The following is a 20,713-nucleotide window of genomic DNA, read 5'->3' as shown; positions in this document are numbered from 1 at the left end:
AGTTAGCCTGGGCAGCAAACTTTGAGTCCAGGAAACACTCATCAGCTCCCGAGTCGAGGAGTGCACCCACCGTGAGCTGCTGGTCAGCCCAGGCCAGGGTAACGCTAACTAGATGGTTCTGTGGAGCACGGCGGCAGGAACAGGAAAGGCGGCTCACGAGGATCTCCCGGGGTCCCAGTGAGCCTATATATTTGGCCGAGTGGGGCAACTGCTGATCAGATGTCCCTTCTGGCCGCAGTAGAGGCATTGACCCGCCTTGAACCGGGTCTCCCGTTCGGTCGGACTAAGGCGCGTGCACCCCAGCTGCATAGGTTTCTCCCCCGTTGTGGTCTGGGGCGCGGAGGGAGAAACGGCCACAAGGAAAGTGGGGCGAGCAGGCGTAGGGGTCCTGTCAGGAGTGCTGGATGACTGGAGAATGGACGGGGATCCACGCAGGGCTTGCTCGCTCCTCCTCTCCCGGAGACGTCCATCGATGCAGATGGCGAGCGTGATCAGGTCATCGAGGGAGGTGGGCTCCTCCCGGGTGGCTAGCTGGTCCTTGACAGCCTTGCTGAGACCTCTCCGGAAGGTGACCCGAAGTGACTGAACTCAACTGAGTAGTCCATGACACTGCCACTGCCCTGCTGGATACTGCTCAGCCGAGCACCAGGGTCCTGGCCACAGACCGGATGGTGGAATACCTTCCTTAGTTCCGCCACAAAGTCCCCGTAGGTGAGGCAGAAACTGGCCCCCCATGGACCAGGAAGCAGTGGCCCACTGAGCTGCTCGGCCTGTGAGCAGGTTGGTCACGTAAGCGACACGGGCAGCATCAAATGTGAACATGCTAGGTTGGTCCCTAAGACCAGCTCACACTGCATGACGAACGTGGCACAGGTCTCGAAGTTGCCCTCAAATGGTCGTGGACTGGAGAGGCAGGGCTCCCGGGGAACTGGGTTGAGCCCCACAGGGTTAACCGGGGCAGCGGGCCCAGGGGGCAGGTTACCCACGACTCTAGGAGCAGGCTGGCCCGGCGGCTGGGTGGTGAGAGCCGCCATGATGGTCTGCAAATGCCGCAGGATCTCTGCTTGTTGGCTTGCCAACACCGCCTGCTGGCTCGTTAGGTTGTCCACAGAGGCCTGGAGGGGCTGGATATGAGCCTGAAGATCCATCACAGCAACAGAGGCCGCCTCTAGCTGCTGGGAGTGGAAGTTGGTCAGTTGGACCTGCTTGATGAGAGCTGCTTGAACCGGATTGGTCGGTACGCTCTCTGTGCCGGCTGGGGTCGTCATGACAAATTTGTACTGTTAGGGTTTGTGGAAGACCCCAAGCGCACAACACCAGGCAGAGATAGAGTTAACTGAAACCGGCGTAGCTTATTAAAAGTTCAGACAAAGGTCAACATAGGAGGACAAGGAGCAACTTAGAAAACAGGAAGTCCAAAATGAACCGAAATGTCCCTTTAAGGTCCAACGAGAAAATATGCACGGCAACGAAAAGAGTCCAATAATCCATTCTGCAGGTAATCCACAACAAACAGATAAAGTACAAGAAAACTCACTGGTAATCCAAATTGGGAACGCAGCAGGATGATTCCACATGGAAACACTCCACAGAGAAAATAGTAAAGCAAGGGCTGAGGTAAACTCGGAGAGGATGCACAGGGAGGGAAGAGTAACCACTTCAACGAGGAGGTTACTGCACGAACTTGCAATGAGCTCTGGGAGACCAGCAAACGTAAGCCCAGCCCAGACGAGCTGATTAGCTGCAGGTGCGGGATGAGCCAACAAGCTTCAGGTGTTAGACGGAGCGCGCCTGGCTCGTTCCCGTTGACAAGCGCGCTCAGAGGTCCCGGGCGTACCAGCGAGATCACGTTGGGAAGGGTGCACGGCTGGGCGAGCCGTAACAATTTCACTGGCGCGACTGACTTCTACGACTCTGCTCGACGTCAGGTCCGCCTCTCTCAGCAACCTAGCTCTAAGCTGATCGTCTCTTATGCCGCACACTATTCTGTCCCTCACTAAGGAATCATGCAACTCACCGAACTCGCAGTCTTTGGCCTTGTACTTGAGATCAGTGACGTAGGCGACAATGCTTTCTGTTTGACCCTGCGCCCTTGTGAAAAATACGTGGCGAATGTAAGGTAGGTTTTTTCTTGGCTCACAATAATGTTGAAACTTTGTCTTTAGTGCAGCTATTTTTCCTCGTTCAGCTTGCGCAAAAGTACAAGTATTGTAGACCTTGATAGCCTCCTCTCCCGCGACGTGCAGGAACGTTGCACACTGTACCTTTTACTGTACCTTTTCATCTTTTTCTGCGATACCACTGGCGACCAAGAACGACTCGAATTTCTGGCTCTTACAATATTCCTGTTAGGGACTAGGCCACGGTTTATTACTCGCTACCCTTTGTATTGTGTCTTCAACTGTCAGGCCAGATAATTTGATAACAGTCTGCTTTAGCGATTCCAGCCCAACTAAACCCCTTGTCCCAATTGTTTTTACCCTTTTAAACACCCATCCATCCATCCATTATCTTAACCGCTTATCCTGCTCTCAGGGTCGCGGGGGTGCTGGAGCCTATTCCAGCAGTCATTGGCCGGCAGGCGGGGAGACACCCTGGACAGGCCGCCAGGCCATCATAGGGCCGACACGCACGCGCGCACACGCGCACACATTCATTCATTCCTAGGGACAATTTAGTACCGCAAATTTACCTGACTTTCATGTCTTTGGACTGTGGGAGAAAACCAGAGCCCGCGGAAGAAACCCACGCATACAAGGGGAGAACATGCAAACTCCACACAGACGACGACCCGGGATGACCCACCAAGGTTGGACTACACCGGGGCTCGAACCCAGGACCTTCTTGCTGCGAGGTAACAGCGCCAGCCACTGTGCCACCGTTAAACACTCAGTCCATGTCAAATAAGTCTTTTATTCTCAATTATTTAATTACTTCCCTCAACCTTGGCTTTCTATTTCTTATTGAGACCTGGCTTAAACCTGGGGAGTGCTGCCCTCTAGTGGAACTCTGCCCACCCAGCTATAATTTTCTGGGTGCACCCAGGTTAACAGGTCGCGTCGGGGGTATAGTAGCTGCCGAGAACCATTACACTTGTGTTTCTTTTACTTCTGGTTCTTTTAATAGTTTTGAAGTCTTGACTTTTAAAATTGTGTGTGACAACCCAATCTGTTGTATAATTATTTATCAACCCCCAATTCATCTACAGGTTTTCTTATTGAATTCTATGAGCTACTGTCTTCTCTTATTTTTAAATTTGATAGGGCCATTATAGTTGGTGATTTTAACATCCATATTGATAATCCTTTTAGCTCATTTATCATAGATTTTTTAAACATTTCTAAATCTTTTAACCTTGTGCAGCATATCACTGGCCCCACAAAACCGTGGGCCGACTCTTGATTTAGTTTTCACCCTGAACATGCCTCTCAATTCCCTGAATAAGATCGATTTTGTCTCTGACCATAGATGTATTATATTTGATGCTTCTTTACCATCTACTACGCTACCCCAGAAACATATAATTAACTCTCGCATCTTTAATAAGCAACCAGCAGCCATGTTTTCTTGTCATTTTTTCCAGTGTGGCCAGCTGCCCTACTCTCTTTGCTAACATTAACGACCAAGTTAGTTGGTTTAATGATTTGTGTACATCTACCCTTGATTTCTCGGCTCCATATACTTCCAGGGCTGTCCCAGTTATTACCACAACTCCTTGGATCAACGAAAACCTCCGTCAAAAAAGAAGGGAATATAGGAAGGACGAACGCAGATGGCAAAAATCTGCTCTTGAAGTTCACCAACTCCACATGGAGGAGTTATTATCTAAATTGAATCAAACTATTAAAGATTCGAGAGCTGCTTATTTTTCTGACTTGACTGAGAGCAATAAACACAACCCTGGGTTCCTGTTTAGTACTATCAATCAGCTTGTGAATCCCTCTCTTCCTACGATTTCTGCCTGTTCTGCTAATGACTGTTAACATTTCTTGTCTTTCTTGTTGACAAGGCCGATGGTCTAAGGTCCAAGTTTACCCCCATTGCCCCCCTCCCCCTTTCAGCCGTCCGATCTTGATGTTGGAATTTGCTCTCGTATCTTTTCAGTTCCTTGTTAATACTGTAGACCTTATGCATCTCTCCTCCAGTCCCTGTGATATAGTTCCAACAACATTTTTAAAATCCATCCTCCATGGTTTAGGTCCCAGCCTGCTCTCTATCATCAACCGCTCACTCACACCCGGGTCCGGGTCTGTACCTGAGTACTTTAAAATTGCCTGTGTTCAGCCCCTCCTCAAAAAAACTCTCCCTTGATCCGGCAAGGGTAGAGAATTACAGACCTATTTCCAAACTCACTTTCTTATGCAACATCCTTGAAAAAAACGTTGCAGACAAAATCCTGCATCTGACTGAGTGTCATAACATTTTTGATAAATTTCAGCCCGGCTTTCGTCACAAGCATAGTAATGAGACTGTTACGGCCCGCCCAGCCGTGCCCCCTTCCCAACTTGATCTCACTGGTACGCCCGGGACCTCTGAGCGCGCGGCCAGGGAGCTGCGCGCTTGTCAGAGGGAACGAGCCAGGCGCGCTCTGTCTCACACCTGAAGCTTGTCGGCTCATCCCCCACGCTCCATCTCGCACCTGAAGCTTGTCGGCTCATCCCGCACCTGCAACTAATCAGCTCGTCAAGGCTGGGCTTAAAGTTTGCTGGTCTCCCAGAGCTCAGTGTAAGTTCGTGCTGTAACCTCCTCGTTGAAGTGGGTACTCTTCCCTCTCTGTGCAGCCTCTCCGAGTTTATCTCAGCCTTCGGATCTACTATTTTCTCTGTGGAGTATTTTCCTGTGCTATTATTCTGCCTCGTTCCCAATTTGGATTACCAGTGAGTTTCTTGGACTTCCTGTTTTCTAAGTTGCTCTTTGTCCTCCTGTGATGGCCTTCGTTCTGAACGATCTATAAACTACGCCGGTTTTCGGCTAACTCTGTCTCTGCCTGGTGTCGTGCGCTTGGGGTCTTCCACAAACCCTAACAGAGACTGCATTACTAAGAGTATCCAATGACATTCTTATGCATGCTGATAAAGTTGAATACACGATTCTTATTCTTCTTGATTTAACTGCTGCCTTTGATGCCATCAATCATGCCATCTTACTTGATAGGTTGGATAACGGGGTTGGTCTTTCTGGTACAGCGTTAAATTGGTTTTGCTCTTATCTGACAAATATATAATTTAATGTTTGTGTTAACAATCTTGTATCCTCGTCAGCTCCCCTACTGTGTGGAGTCCCTCAGGGATCTGTCCTTGGGCCAATCGTCTTCTCTCTATACATACTTCCTCTGGGTCATTTGTTTAGTCACTTTCAAGGCATGTCATACCACTGTTATGCCGATGATACTCAGATCTATTTCTCTGTCAAACCCAGTAACCTGAATAAACTGTCCTCCCTCCATGATTGCTTAGCTGCCACCAAAGACTGGATTCCCCTTAATTTCCTCCATCTAAACCCCGACAAAACTGAAGTTCTCTTAATTGGTCCTGGTGTGGCGGACACTAGGGGCTATGCCCCTCACCCAGCAGGACTGTGAGCTGGGGGCGTGGTTTACGTTCCCGGGCTCGCCGGTGCAGGGTTGTTCCTGTTGCAGTTGGTTTTTGGAGTTGAGGAATAAACATCAAACTCGCCTTGGTCTCCTGTGTTTTTCCTCATTCCTGCCACATTGGTGACCCCGAATTGAACATGTTTGGAGCAGAAGAGGAGTGTGAATCCACTTCGGCCACGCCGCCCCAACTCTCACAGCCGGCCGTTCTCGCCGCGGCTGTGAAACTCCCAGAGTTCTGGCAGAGCGACTCGGCCTCGTGGTTCCAGCATGTCGAGGCGCTGTTCCACCTGCGTAGAATCTCCGCGGACGACTCCAGATACTATTTGGTCGTCGCTGCGCTGGACTAGCAGTCCACACGCCGGGCCATGCAGCTGTTGCGCGCCCCTCCGCAACACGATAAATACGTCGCCCTCAAACATCTTCTGCTCCGGAAGTACAGTCTACCTGCCGCAGAGAGGGCAGATAGAATCCTTTCCCTATCCGGTTTGGGCGACGAGAAGGCTGTGGATCTCATGGACAATATGCTGTCGCTGCTAGGCTCAGACGAAGGTGGGTTCCTTTTCCCGCACGTTTTCCTGCGCCAGCTCCCGTCTCCTGTGCGCGCGGCTTTGGCTAACTCCCCGTGTCTGGCCGCTGGTGACTGCTGAGGAGGCCGATCGGGTCCTGCTGGCTACCAGACGGTTCTCTGTGCAGAGTGTGGCATCGGAGCCTCTGCAGCCGACGTCGGAGGACGCGGACCCGGCAGTGGTGGCTGAAGTGACTGCCCGGAGACGGCGCGGGAGAGGCCTCTGTTTCTTCCACCAGCGGTTCGGCGGCAAAGCGAGGCGCTGCGTCCCTCCGTGCACGTTTGAGGCGCCGGGAAACTCCAGGACCAGCGCTCAGTAGCAGCTGTGGGCGCTGGCGGACGTAGTGAGCTGCTCTTCATTAAGGACACGATGTCAGGAAGACGGTTTCTGGTGGACTCAGGCTCGCAAAAGAGCCTACTCCCTCCTGCTAAGACAGACAGGTCGGCCGAAGGCGGCGGCCCACAGTTAAGTGCATCTAACGGTTCGTCCATTGCGACGTTTGGCACAAGGTTGGTGACTGTTTGCTTCCACGGGCGCCATTTTGAGTGGGACTTTGTAGTGGCCGCCATTACTGTTCCTATTATCGGCGCGGATTTTCTGTGTGCTAATGGTCTGCTGGTTGATGTTGCAAACCGCCGTTTAATTGATGCTGTGTCTTTCGCCACTGTTTCGTGCGAGACAGGGGGAGCCGGGCCGTTAACACACGCTAACTTTTTAGCATTAGGGGATGTTTTTCAGCGTTTGCTGGCGGATTCTCCATCGGTGACTACGCCTGCCTTTTCCACCGCGGTTACTAAACACGGGGTAGAACATTTCATTCCCACTCTGGGACCGCCAGTTTTTGCGCGCGCGCGGAGCCTCGACGCGGTAAAATTGGCTATAGCTAAGGAGGAGTTCGCCATCATGGAGCGTCTGGGTATAGTGAGGCGTTCCAACAGCCCGTGGGCCTCGCCGCTTCACATGGTGCCCAAGGCGGATGGGTCGTGGCGGCCTTGCGGCGATTTTCGCCGCCTGAACAACGTCACCGCCAATGACCGCTATCCCATCCCACACATACAGGACTTTTCCATACGTCTGGCAGGTACCACTATTTTCTCTAAGGTGGACCTGGTGCGCGGTTATCATCAGGTTCCCGTGCGCGCAGAGGACGTGCCCAAGACCGCAGTGATCACCCCGTTTGGGCTTTTTGAGTTCATGCGCATGCCTTTCAGAGGCTTATGGACTCGGTGTTGCGTGACCTTGCTTTCGTGTTCGTTTATCTCGACGACACATTAGTGGCCAGTCCGTCAGCTGAAGAGCACCTGGCGCACCTGAAACAGGTTTTCCGTCGTCTGGACGAACACGGCCTGATAGTCAACCCGGCCAAGTGTCAGTTTGGACTGCCGGTGATTGACTTCTTGGGTCACCGCATTTCGCCGCAAGGCGCGGTCCCGTTGCCTTCTAAGGTGCAAGCGGTGGCGGAATTTCCCCGCCCAGTCTCTGTTAAGGCATTGCAGGAATTATTGGGCATGGTGAATTTCTATAACCGTTTCCTCCCTCGCGCTGCCCACCTCCTTCAGCCACTTGACGAAGCCCTGCGGCTTAAGAAGGCTAACGACCCTGTCGACTGGACTCCCGAACAGGTCCAGGCCTTTGACGGAGCTAAGTGCGCCCTGGCTAACGCTGCCCTCCTCGCCCATCCCACACCCACGGCATCCATAGCTTTAACAACCGACGCGTCTGACATAGCCGTGGAGGCTGTGGTTGAACAGCGTGTGGCGAATGCGTGGCAGCCACTCGCATTTTTTAGCCGCAAACTGCGAGATAGCGAGCGCAAGTACAGCGTTTTTGACCGGGAGTTGCTGGCACTGCACCTTGCAACTCGTCATTTCCGCTTCCTGCTGGAGGGTCGCTCCTTCACGGCTTATGTGGATCATAAACCGCTGACTTTCGCCATGTCCAAGGTGACTGAGCCGTGGTCTGCTCGTCAGCAGCGCCACCTGGCGGCCATCTCTGAGTTCACAACGGACATTCAGCATGTGGCCGGAAAGTCCAACCCTGTTGCTGATTGTCTGTCGCGTGTGCTTGTGTGTCCTGTGCACCTCGGTGTAGATTTCTCCGCTATGGCTGCCGACCAGCCCAGCGACCCGGACGTCCTTGCGTCCTTGCCCTTAGGTCAACGCGTACCGGCCTCAAGCTAGAGGATGCTGTGATGCAGGAAGGCAGTCATGCCCTCCTCTGCGATGTCTCCACCGGCCGTCCCCGCCCCGTTGTTCCAGTGGCCTAGCGCCGTCGAGTTTTCGAATCGATTCACTCCCTCTCGCACCATGGAGTTCGGGCGTCGGTGAAGTTGGTCGGTTGCACGTTCGTCTGGCCTGGCCTCAGCAAGGACGCCAAGGGGTGAGCGGCTGCATGTGTGGCGTGCCAGCGCGCTAAGGTCCACCAGCACACTAAGTCGCCCCTCGAACCGTTTCCGATCCCGGCCAGACGTTTCGACCACGTGCATGTGGATCTGGTGGGCCCTCTACCTTCTTCACAGGGTTTTACGCACCTGCTCACAATGGTAGATCGGACCACCAGGTGGCCAGAGGCTGTCCCTCTGTCCTCCACAACATCCTCGGACGTTGCACGCGCGTTTCTTTCCTCCTGGGTCGCCCGTTTCGGCACTCCGTCAGATATCACCTCAGACAGGGGCCCCCAGTTCGTGTCAGAGCTCTGGTCGGCACTTGCGCGATCCTTGGTTGTGCAGGTACACCGCACCACCGAGTACCACCCTCAGGCTAACGGCTTGTGCGAACGTTTTCACCGGTCGCTCAAGGCTGCGCTCTCGGATGGTAACTGGGTGGACCGTTTACCTTGGGTTATGCTCGGGTTGCGTTCGGCTCCTAAGGAGGACCTCGACGCTTCGCCCGCTGAGCTGGTACTCGGTCAGCCGCTCCGCGTCCCTGGGGAATTTTTGCCCGGGAGTTCCGCTCCTCGACCCCGTCCGGCCGTTTATCCTTTTTTGTCCGACAGCACTCGGGTTCCAGGCCCCGTTCACCATTGTTTTCCGCGGTCGTTCTTGCCTGCGGAGCTCATGTCGGCTCGTTTTGTTTTTGTACGGCATGATGCTCACCGCTAGCCCCTCCAACCCCCATACGATGGCCCATTTTGGGTTCTTGAGACGGGTCCTTAGGGTTTTGTGCTGGATATGGGTGGGCGTAGGGAGCGTGTCACGCTTGATAGGCTTAAACCGGCGCACAGGGTGGCAGGCGAAGTTGTGTTTCCGGCCCAGGTTCCCCGCCGGGGTCGCCCTCCTTCCAGGACCCCGGCAGTGTCTTCACAGGTTCAGCATTCTGCTTCTCAGCCGGCATTGGACTGTGATTAACCTACTGTTTCGGCTGAGGGACGGCGCAGCCATTATGGCAGGCTGCTTAAGCCTCCAGTGAGACACTAATTTTCTTTCCAGGAGTCCCTTCTGGGTGTTCGGGGGGAGGCTGTGTGGCGGACACTAGGGGCTATGCCTCTCACCCAGCAGGGCTTTGAGCTGGGGGCGTGGTTTACGTTCCCGGGCTCTCTGCTGCAGGGTTGTTCCTGTTTCAGTTTGGTTTTGGAGCTGAGGAATAAAGTTCAAACTCGCCTTCATCTCCTGTGTTTTTCCTCATCCTGCCACAATGTTTCCATTCAAGTTTTTTTTATTATACTTTTTCAGTCACATGTAATAGTTACCTATTTTAATAATAACACTGGCCTAGAGACATTCAGGGGAAGACAGGGATTTCAGCCATTTCACCATCGACCGCTGAGAACCTAGGAACCTGTTTTGTTTTGTTTAATATGAGTGTGACTCACAGGAAAAAATCTGTGTCATCTGTAGTGAGAGTAGGGAGCAGGTGGAGGAGAGCCTGGAGAGGTGGAGGTATGCACTGGAGAGAAGAGGAATGAAAGTCAGTAGGGGCAAGACGGAAAACCTATGCGTGAATGAGAGGGAGGACAGTGGAATGGTCAGGATGCAAGGAGTAGAGGTGAAGAAGGTGTATGAGTTTAAATACTTGGGGTCAACTGTCCAAAGTAACGGGGAGTGCAGTACAGAGGTGAAGAAGAGAGTGCAGGCAGGGTGGAGTGGGTGGAGAAGAGTGTCAGGAGTGATTTGTGACAGAAGGGTACCAGCAAGAGCTTAAAGGGAAGGTTTACAAGATGGTTGTGAGACCAGCTATGTTATATGGTTTAGAGACAGTGGCACTGACGAAAAGACAGGAGGTGGAGCTGGAGGTGGCAGAGATGAAGATAAGATTTTCACTGGGAGTCATGAAGAAGGACTATGACATGAAATCTCGTGATACCCGGTTGTGTGACTCACATCTATGGTTGATCGGGCAGTGACAAAATATTGTAGCGAATCCAGGAGGCAGCCGGGAACCGCCGCAACCGGGAAGCGAACCCGGGTCGTCCGCACCACAAGCGACTGTGTTAAAGGATCCGACCTGTTAGCCAAGGGCTTGCGAGTCTAGTCATTCGTGGTCGTTACAATATGTATTCAGGTAAGAGTCATGAAAGTTAACGAGATGTCGATCGTATTTTGCAAGTCAGCAAATAATTCACTGCTGATCTCAGCACAGGACGATGGGAGGAACACTGGATGAACCAAAAAGAATAACCTCTGTCTATTCTCCCTGGGGTAGGGTTAGACCAAAATGGTTGTATAGCAAAACCTTTTGCAAGTTCACATTAGACTTGGTTGTATTCCTGCGAGGGTCCAACTAGGTGGTAGCGCATCAGCAGACTGACAGACAAAACATTTTATTAGGTAGACTTTTGTTAGCTTTAGCGCTGCACATTAAAACATTTCCCCCCATATTTCCCGTTCAATTGACTTGGGGACTGCGCAAGCCTTATAATGGCAGGTAAAACAGGGTTTTCTGTCCGTGTGGGTGTGTATCTGTCCACTGCTAAACTCTTATACCAGCAAGCACGCAAAATTTTATTTATATATGCAACCCCTTTTTACCTGGTGTTATAATGCACACAGGAGTCACTACTACTACTACTTTCGGCTGCTCCCGTTAGGGGGCGCCACAGCGGTTCATCCCCTTCCATTTCTTCCTGTCTTCTGCATCTTCCTCTGTCACACCAGCCACCTGCATGTCTTCCCTCACCACATCCATAAACCTCCTCTTTGGCCTTCTTCTCCTCTTCCCTCTTCTTTGGCCTTCTTCTCCTCTCCTCTTCTTCTCCCATCCTTCTCCCAATATACCCAGCATCTCTCCTCCACATATGTCCAAACCATCTCCATTTTGTCTCTCTTGCTTTGTCTCCAAACCGTCCAACCTGAGCTGTCCCTCTAATATATTCGTTCCTAATCCTGTCCTTCTTCATCACTCCCAGTGAAAATCTTATCATCTTCATCTCTGCCACCTCCAGCTCCACCTCCTGTCTTTTCGTCAGTGCCACTGTCTCCAAACCATATAACATAGCTGGTCTCACTACCATCTTGTAAACCTTCCCTTTAACTCTTGCTGGTACCCTTCTGTCACAAATCACTCCTGACACTCTTCTCCACCCAGTCCACCCTACCTGCACTCTCTTCTTCACCTCTGTACTGCACTCCCCGTTACTTTGGACAGTTGACCCCAAGTAATTAAACTCATACACCTTCGTCACCTCTACTCCTTGCATCCTGACCATTCCATTTATTTGTATAGCCCAATATCACAAATTACAAATTTGCCATGGGGCTTAACAGCAACACAACATCCTGTCCTTAGACCCCCCCCCCTTTGCATCTGCAGGGTCTCTGCAGATACAAACACTGCCACACATGTCTAGTGGATATTGAGTGATGATTGATGGGGATTATTTTTGTAGAAGTCTACACATTGATTTTCAGGAAAATCCTACTCGTTCTACCTTGAATCAAGTGGTGTGTAACGGGGGCAGTCCTATGCTGATCAGCCTGCTGCACGCCCGTCACTCTCATCGTTAGTTCTGCGTTGTGTTCTATTTTCGGTGGGGTCCCAGGTGTTGTGGGGGGCCCTCAGTCTCTCATCATCATCATCATCATGATCAAGGAAGGAGGGGGGACACACAGGACTCTATTTGGCCCACCTTGCCATTTATTTTAGTTTCAAACCCTTCGACAAACGTCCAGTCCTCCAGCGGGAGCGGTGTTTCTTACGGACGTGGGGGTCGAAGCTCAACCACTGCCCGGACTTCACTCGTGTGCGTTAGAAGGAGAAACCGTCGACGGGACTCCGATGTAAGAAAGGATAAACAAGTATTTTATCCCACAGCTTGCAGTATCTTCTTACAGGGATACTCAAAGTTACGTTCTCCTCAACCAGCAAAACTGTCCTACGGTAAGAAACACGCGTGGCTCGGCTCGATCGCTGCTTGAGACTCCTCCCACAAAACAAAAATGGCCTCTCCCGCGTTCCCTCTTCCGTGTACCCACAAGACCTCTCTCTTAAAGCGACAGTACACGTATATGACGGTCGTTGGAAAACATACATAAAAGTAAATAATGACATAAAATAAAATGTAGTAAACACAAATCACAGCACACAGACAGGATTTGGTGATATTTCATACTCAAACAAAATAAAATAAAAACATTAATTCTAACCTGGTTACAGGTGCAATATATAGCATGCAGATAACAGCCAATGGCATCACACAGCCAGCAGCCTGAAATGCTGAAGTTTGCCACGGTAAACGCATAGTCGTGGTTTTCTCCGTAAATTAGTGCCATGGTCAGTGTGAAATAGCAGGGACTGGGATTCATCCAGTGCCCCATGTTAAGACCGACCGGGGTTCGGCTCATGGTTGTTTGAGGTAGATCTTATCATAACTTTTTTTTGTGTGTGTGCACTTGATCGAAAACTAATTTTAATGCAAATATATGCAATTTTATGAGCTTAGGAGCTTAGGAGCTTAGGAGCATTCAGGAGCATACAGGTCTGTGTCTTTCCCCCTTACAAAGTTATTAAACTTTGAAAATCCAAAACGTCAAAATGACGGCCCTGGTCATTCCATTACCTAACCTGTCTCCTCCCCTCATGTAATGCTTATTTAACGAACCACGCTGCGCAACCCAGTCGCACCGACTTTCGTGATGGCATCACGTTAATTAACCTATCAGATCGTGATACCGTCACGATTATGACCTGATTTACGTGATGTGGTCACGACTAGCCGACTAATGTACTTCAATTGGTAGTCTCGGAACAGCGCCCCCACAGGTGAAGCGAGAATATTTTCGTGCGTTGCTGAAGACGTGCTGATCAGAGTTTGCGAACATTAGTGCGTGGACATTATGGCTCTTATTGTCTGTAAAGTTGGTCGATATATCACACAACGGTTTAATTCTTAATATAGTCGCTGTTGGTAGGCTAATTGTTGCAACACATTCAGTCATTTCCATGCATAGAATATGTCACTGTAGTCCACTGTTGGAAAATCTCTACAATACTCCGCACAGCACAAAAGGACTAGAACAAGCCTAAGAACTATGTAAATAATAACATAACCAAGTAATAACTGCAGTCAGAATTCTGAACTCTTTAAGTAAAGCCTCTACAGACCCACTGTGCACACATTCACAGTCTCAAGCTGACCATGTGTTTGTGAGATGTGACATACGAAAGGCTGTAGTCGATCAACTTTCTTGCTCCTGTAGGCAAGGCGTGCTCTGAAGAGTGGCCCACTGTAGCTGTAATAACTGCATCTATAGCCAGTGGGGAAAAAACAGCAAGTCAATTCAAGTTAGTGCAATGCAGGAAGTAACTTGGCACAACAAGAAATGCAGTGATGTTGGTTGGTTTTCAATGTCGTGAGTCCCTAGAATTGAACCATCTGATTGCCAACCAATAACACGTTAGGATCTAATTGTAGTCAGCAGTGAATTTCAGTTATTTCAACAGGTAAAAAAGGACTAAGCAGCTACAATCTGTCAAATATGGATGTTAGAGACAATAGTACCTATACTATTACAGTTATGTGTTAAAGTTATGACTGTTTGATCCAGATGAAAGCTGCTATAGACTTAGACTATAAACTGTGAGATACAGCTTTAAGACGCTATTTGTCTACTTTAGAAGTTTGTGGCCTTTTTGAAACGGACTCTATTTGTGCTGGAATTTATGGACAGCGACGTTTGTCTGGTTGATTTTTATTAGACTAATTTAACATGAATTCGTTGTTCACAATGTAGAATTATCAGGGGGAAAAATAGGGTGCGCACGAAGCAGCGATACTGAGTTTAATCTTTTCAAAATTTCCCTATCAACAACACTGGAAATGCCTAACTTATGTGAATTATCACAAAAAAAGATGCATGCACTTGTAACCGGTTATTTTCTTGCTCGGTGCGGGATTCGATACGCAGTGTACTGCACCGTAAGGCGACATCACTAACCGCTCGGGTAAAGGCTCAGACCCATTAGCTAGGGGCTAACGTGTCTTATTAGTAGTTTACACACTGATGGCTAAGCTAGTTTAAATTGCTAGCAAGCTAGCTTTATAAGCCACCTTCAATAAACATTTATATTCCAATATAGTTCACGACGGCGTCGAGTTGACAAAGTACTATCATATAAACTATACACTTGGCTTTGTTTCTTACCTTCTTAGCGTAGGTGAAGCTCTCTGTGGAGACGGGTATGGTGCGTCTTTCGGTGGTTGTAGGCAGCGTAACGTGTGGGTGGCACGTTCACGTGCAATCGGTATACTTGTTGATGGGAAACGCTTGAATGAACATGATTGGTTGATGTGGCTGTCATCGAGAAAACTGGCCAATGACAACTGTGCGCGCCTTTTTTGAAAATAACCGGTGAAATACAAAATTTAATTCACATACGTTGATATTTGGGAACAAAAATCGGTCACTTATAACCTCGGGTACGGTGTCTGTCTGTCTGTGTGTCGTCGGAAGCGACCGAAGTTGGACGCAGTGTTTCGCCGTCCAAAGTACGGACACGTCCTCAGTTTGAAGGGACTTAAAGAGAAACAGCGGCAGGTGGAAGCTAAAGCTAGGCTACAGGTGGAAGCTAGCGAATACAGCATGCCAGAAACACGACAGCTGTTAAGGAAAACGGCAACAAAGCTAACTTAACTAGCAAGACAAAACGTCGCCAAATTGTGCGTTTTTTCGGGCTTCGCCGTGCGAAGTTGGATACCGATCCGCTACGTCAGCTGGGTCCGGCGCTAGCGTCAGTCGGTCCACTAGACTGACCACTAATCGATTACCTGGATTTTTACCTGGATTATTTTACATCTGTTTGCCATGTTTTTATTTTGACCGAATCCGAGTTGTGGGATTTGGACGGAGAACAAAACAATGGAGTATGGACATAGTTGAGGGGTCAGACGGATGTTTGGTCAGCTAGCTAACATTAGCTAAGTGAACTTCCGGGTTATAACTGTTCTCCTGCTGCTACGTCAGGTAAGGAAGCATTTCCCTGCTATTTGCTGTACATTCATAACCAAACGCAATGTTTGTGTTCATTCCCTAACTTACAGCGATGATGTTTTCAAACAGATTAGCTACTTAACCGTTAAGTAACGTTAAATTAAGTAACGTCACATGTGACAACGTTAGTTAGCTTGTTGGCCTGATTCGTGGTGTTAATATTAAATGTGGGTTAAACGAGGGGTTTGGTTTGCCTCTGTTTGCAGGCAGCGAGTCTTTGTCATGTCATTAACGTTATTGTAAACAAATAATAAGACACATTAGCCCCTAGCTAACGGGTCTGACCCTTTAGCCGAGCGGTTAGTGACGTCGCCTTGTGGTGCAGTACACCCCGTATCGAATCCCGCACCGGTCAAGAAAATAACCGGTTACACGATGTTAGTAACCTTACAGTTGCTTCTCTGTCTCTCTCTGTGTGTGTGTGTGTGTGTCAGGGATGCAAACTTGTCACCTCTCGGCGAAAATCGCCGTTTTGAATCCTCAATAAGTCATTTGTGTGATTCGTGCAGATTCAACTAGTTTTTTGAAAAGGGTGTGTGTTTACATTAGCTTTAGAGGACCTATTTCACACCTTGTTTTACCAGCCAAAATGCAACTGCTTGATTAATGGATATTTTATTCACTTAATGAATACCTAGCAATACATCCAAGTTGGAATGAATCAACATTTATGTTAAGTTCCATGTACCTGTATGCATACTATGTAAATTCACTGATACTTCTCATTCTAATTCCAGAGACGCAAGGTGATGATGTCAGAGGGAAAGGTAAGTAATTTATACATACAGCCTATACTACAGGTCATTCTAATAAAAGATGTGAATGTTTTCAAGTTATTTACATAAATCATACTATTTGCCCCATTAAAAAACCCTGATCAGTCCTAAGAGGTTGAATGACCATCGGCAACTAGAAGCCATCATAAATGTATTCTGACAAAATATCCCCCCTTAAATAAAGGCAAGTTCTAAGCCTAAAGCAAATAAATGCACAGCGATTGAGTTTTCAGCCCCATGGAAAATATGGTCACACCTTGCCTAGATCGATTGGAAATGATTATCGATTGGAAATGATTATACAGTCTATGGAAATGACTGAATGTGTTGCAACAATTAGCCTACCAACAGCGACTATATTAAGAATTAAACCGTTGTGTGACAGATCGACCAACTTTACAGACAATACGAGCCATAATGTTCACGCACTAATGTTCGCAAACTCCGATCAGCGCGTCTTCAGCAACGCACGAAAATATTCTCGCTTCACCTGTGGGGGCGCTGTTGCGAGACTACCAATTGAAGTACATTAGTCGGCGAGTCGTGACCACGTCACGTAAATCAGGTCATAATCGTGATGGTATCACGATCTGATAGATTAATTAACGTGATGCCATCACGAAAGTCGGTGCGACTGGGTTGTGAATCCAGATGTGCCTGGTCGGGCTTTGTAATGGGCTGCTTGCTGGGTTCTTCACTCCGCATGTTGCTTCCCTAGCAGTCGTTTCCCTCTGAGGCTTTGACCGCATCTTGCTGAACTATGAGAGCTCTAAAGAGAGCTTCAAGTTGTGAATGACATTTAACAGGTAGTGTTTATCAACCTGATATTAATTAACCAGATTTTGCACCTTTACATATGTGTTTAAGGAACTTTAAGATATAACAAAACTGTAAAACCAAAAAATGAGGAAAGACTCATGTTTAATGAAAGACAGACTTTACAAGCACTTACAAAAAACAAAACGAAAAACAAAAAAAAACCACCTAAATAAAAGAACCACAAATATTGCAAGGCCTTTTAGCAAACTTCTATTTCACACACAAACGTGTAACTGGTTTTGGAAATGATGAGCACCATGAAGCAGAAGCCAGCGTCACACACAGACTTCTTGAAATGCATTGGTGTTGCAGCGGTTTTCTGAGAGAAGGCTTTTACCACGGAACCCAATCCCTGCAGCGAGGGTCAAAGATAGTTCAGCTGACGTGAAATGGCCCTAGTCCAGATTCAACACACACACACACACACACACACACACACACACACACACACACACACACACACACACACACACACACACACACACACACACACACACACACAGTGTACAGGACTTTCTTGGAAAGTCTGCTATTCCCATTTCCCCTTACAGTTGGAACACATTTGGATTGCTGGTCTGGTTTAGTTGGACTGAAGTGATCCTCAGAAGACAGGCCATTAATAATCACAGAGGCCTAGTCTATTAATCATTCACGTGTTCTTCATCCATCACTGAAGAACCAAAGGTCACGGGCATTTCACTTTCTGGTTTCGGAGTAACTCGCAGCTACAAAGAATTCAAAGAATCAGCACCAGACCAAGGCTGCCGGCACTCCTTCCAAACCGCCGCTCTCGGTCTTGCTGCTTGTCTCTGCTGCTGAAGAGTGTTGTGCAAACATGCTTATTGCCAAGAAGAACATTTTTTCAGTAATTACAGAGAAATGATCAGGTGAATAAAGACCACCGTGACGTTAGCACCTTTTCTATCACTGTAAAGCATTCAAATGGAAATTTCCACTTTCGCCAGATTAAAGATCGTAGGCCAGACTTCAATCCAGAGGGATGCCACTTCTGCACACAATGGAGTTCCCTTTATGTGCCAGACACTGACGTCTGCACATTGTTGAAACTTGAACAGGACGTACTATGGTACGCCTGCTTGCCTACACCTGACGAGGAGTGTCTCTTGAAGCTGGGTTTCTGTGCTGGCGGCGTACAGCACAGATTGAGTAGGGCATGGGCTGCAGTGTCATGCCCAGTTTGGGAGTGAGAGTAGGAATGGCTCCTGGAGGGAACTGGAGGTGGAACCTCTGAAGCATGGTGGTGAAGAAGAGGAACATCTCCATCCTGGCTAGTTGCTCACCAAGGCACTGACGCCTTCCTGAAGAAAAACAGACAGATGCTGTAGATCTTAGCGGGATGCAAACAACAGAGGCATTATGGGAAGTTTGTGGCATCTGGTCAATATCTGTATTTGTAATTGTTAATATAGACACAATTGCTATTTCCAGACTGTTAATAGCGCCCAGTAGAATAAAAAAAAACACAAATAAATAAATAAATACATTTTTTATAGATTTACAAATTTGCAAATAAATAAATAAATGAAGCCAGTAAAATGTTCAAATGCATCGATAAAACGTGTTGATGTAGTTGTTGCCCTTTCACGTGTATTGGCTTTAGTTTAACACAGCGTTTGGACCTAAGGCTAGAAATATCATATGAAATTAGAGTTCAAATCTGAAATAACAAAACTTCCCAATTTCAAAGGCTGTGACTCTCTCAGTGACCTGTACATGGTTGCAGGTAACTGCGGATTTCTCTTTTCAGAGAACCGGCATAACTAAGGATAACGGCGTAATGACGCAATGGGAACTCATGATGACATAAGCCAAACACAAATAAACTAACAGAGAAGAGGACAACAGTCTCTACTCTGTGATATCTCAAACGTTTTCATATAAATTAATGTCAATTTCCTTACCTGGATTACTGAGCATGCATCAAGATGTCCATTTCATTACTATCTATTATTACTATGGTAAAACAACAAGGATTCAGCTCACTCTCGATTCATGAAACGTTATAAAATCAGTGTTGGTTTCTGTGAAAGCTCTCAATGCTGTGTACAGGACCCATGATAGGAACTGACCTATTGTACTTCAGTCAGCAGTGGTTGGTCGACCACAGAGTATGGGCAGAACTTCCTCTCTGGTGGACCAACTACTAAAAATAGCCAACTAGCAAAAGCTAATAATCAATGGACAGTGGGAATCTTTTTTTTTGAGATAGCCAATTTAAGTCAGAGCTAGCTGACATCTGATTTACTTTTGTAGCTGCTTAACACCGCAGAACTACTGCAAGATGCTATTGAAAGCTAGTCTATCATAAAATCTGGACACCTGTGCCATGTAAAACCAAAATGTAGTCTGATGAGATGTTATTCACCCCTTTTCATGAATCCAGGACTATTTTATGTTTGCAGAAAGCTAAACGATACTTTCAATTCACATTGATGTATGTTGCCGAAACGTTCTGCAAACATTTCAGAGAACCCAAAATAAGCTATATTAACTAAAATCCTATATTCAAAATAACTTTTAATTATGGAAAGTCAATTGCGGATTTCACAACATTACCAATTCCATTAGCAAAAGTTAGACACATAAGAGAGAGTCAAAGAGACTAACCCAAAGAGAAAGGCAGGAAGGCCTCACGTCTGACAAAGTTCCCGTTACTGTCCAGAAACCTTTGTGGTGAGAAAACACTTGGATCATTCCAGTACTTCTCGTCAAAGTGCACTGAGTACAGGTTGGTGATTGCCATGGTGCCTTTGGGAATTGTGTACCCGTTGACGTTTGCATCCTGAGAGGTGGCACGGAAGATGCCAAGGGGAACAATGTTACAGAAGCGCAGGACTTCATGCAACACAGCCTCCACATAGGGCATCTTCTGTTTGTCCTCCAATGAGGGGGCCCTCCCATTGTCCAGCACAATATCGATCTCCCTATGCACCCTTTCTTTATATAGCAGAACAAACAAAATCAGACATTCAGTCATTTTGGTGATAGAATACAGTAATATCAGTTTTGGCGCAAACTCAAACAAACAACCAAGGAACTATTGAAATGAGATTGTGTCTTTGGATAAATCCAAGATTTCTTAATGATGCTACAACTGTCACTGACCTTGTATGTTAGGGTAAAGCGCCATGTATAACATAGCCCAGCGCAGGGTGTTGGTGGTGGTTTCTGTCCCGGCAATGATGAGCTCGCCCACTGAATAGATGAGGTTCTCGCGGGAGAAGGAGGTGTCAGGGTCTCCAACGCTCTGTTCCAGCTCATCAAGGTAGGCATCGACATAGTGACGTGGGGCCTGCGGCACCCGACCCTGGGAGTAACCCTCTATGACTTGCTGGAGGAAGTTGTAAACCTCTGAAGCATTGCGGAACAGCTTCTGGTGCTTTCCAAAGGGCACATACTCAATCCAAGGGAAGGCGTTGTAGAGGAAGGCCCAGCCGCTCACTGCCAGCTCCACATTCTCACTGAATATCTCGATCATGTGCTGGAAGTTGCGATCATCGTAAGTAAAACGCTG

The 20,713-nt window shown here is 48.1% G+C and overlaps 1 protein-coding gene across 1 annotated transcript in view; it reads right to left on the bottom strand.

The window, feature by feature from the left end:
* Nucleotides 1-18,279: 18,279 nt before the first annotated feature.
* LOC130112124 (vitamin D 25-hydroxylase) overlaps nucleotides 18,280-20,713 on the bottom strand; it is a 5,581-nt gene continuing 3,147 nt past the window's right edge. The window contains 3 exon segments of the mRNA XM_056279417.1: nucleotides 18,280-18,497; nucleotides 19,807-20,136; nucleotides 20,305-20,713. The exon segment at nucleotides 20,305-20,713 is cut by the window's right edge and continues 224 nt beyond it. Of these exon segments, the coding sequence (XP_056135392.1) occupies nucleotides 18,280-18,497; nucleotides 19,807-20,136; nucleotides 20,305-20,713 (957 nt within the window).

This window comes from Lampris incognitus, chromosome 4, assembly GCF_029633865.1.
Source record: "Lampris incognitus isolate fLamInc1 chromosome 4, fLamInc1.hap2, whole genome shotgun sequence".
NCBI classification, from domain to species: Eukaryota; Metazoa; Chordata; class Actinopteri; order Lampriformes; family Lampridae; genus Lampris; species Lampris incognitus.
This window is presented reverse-complemented; position numbering and strand designations above follow the sequence as displayed.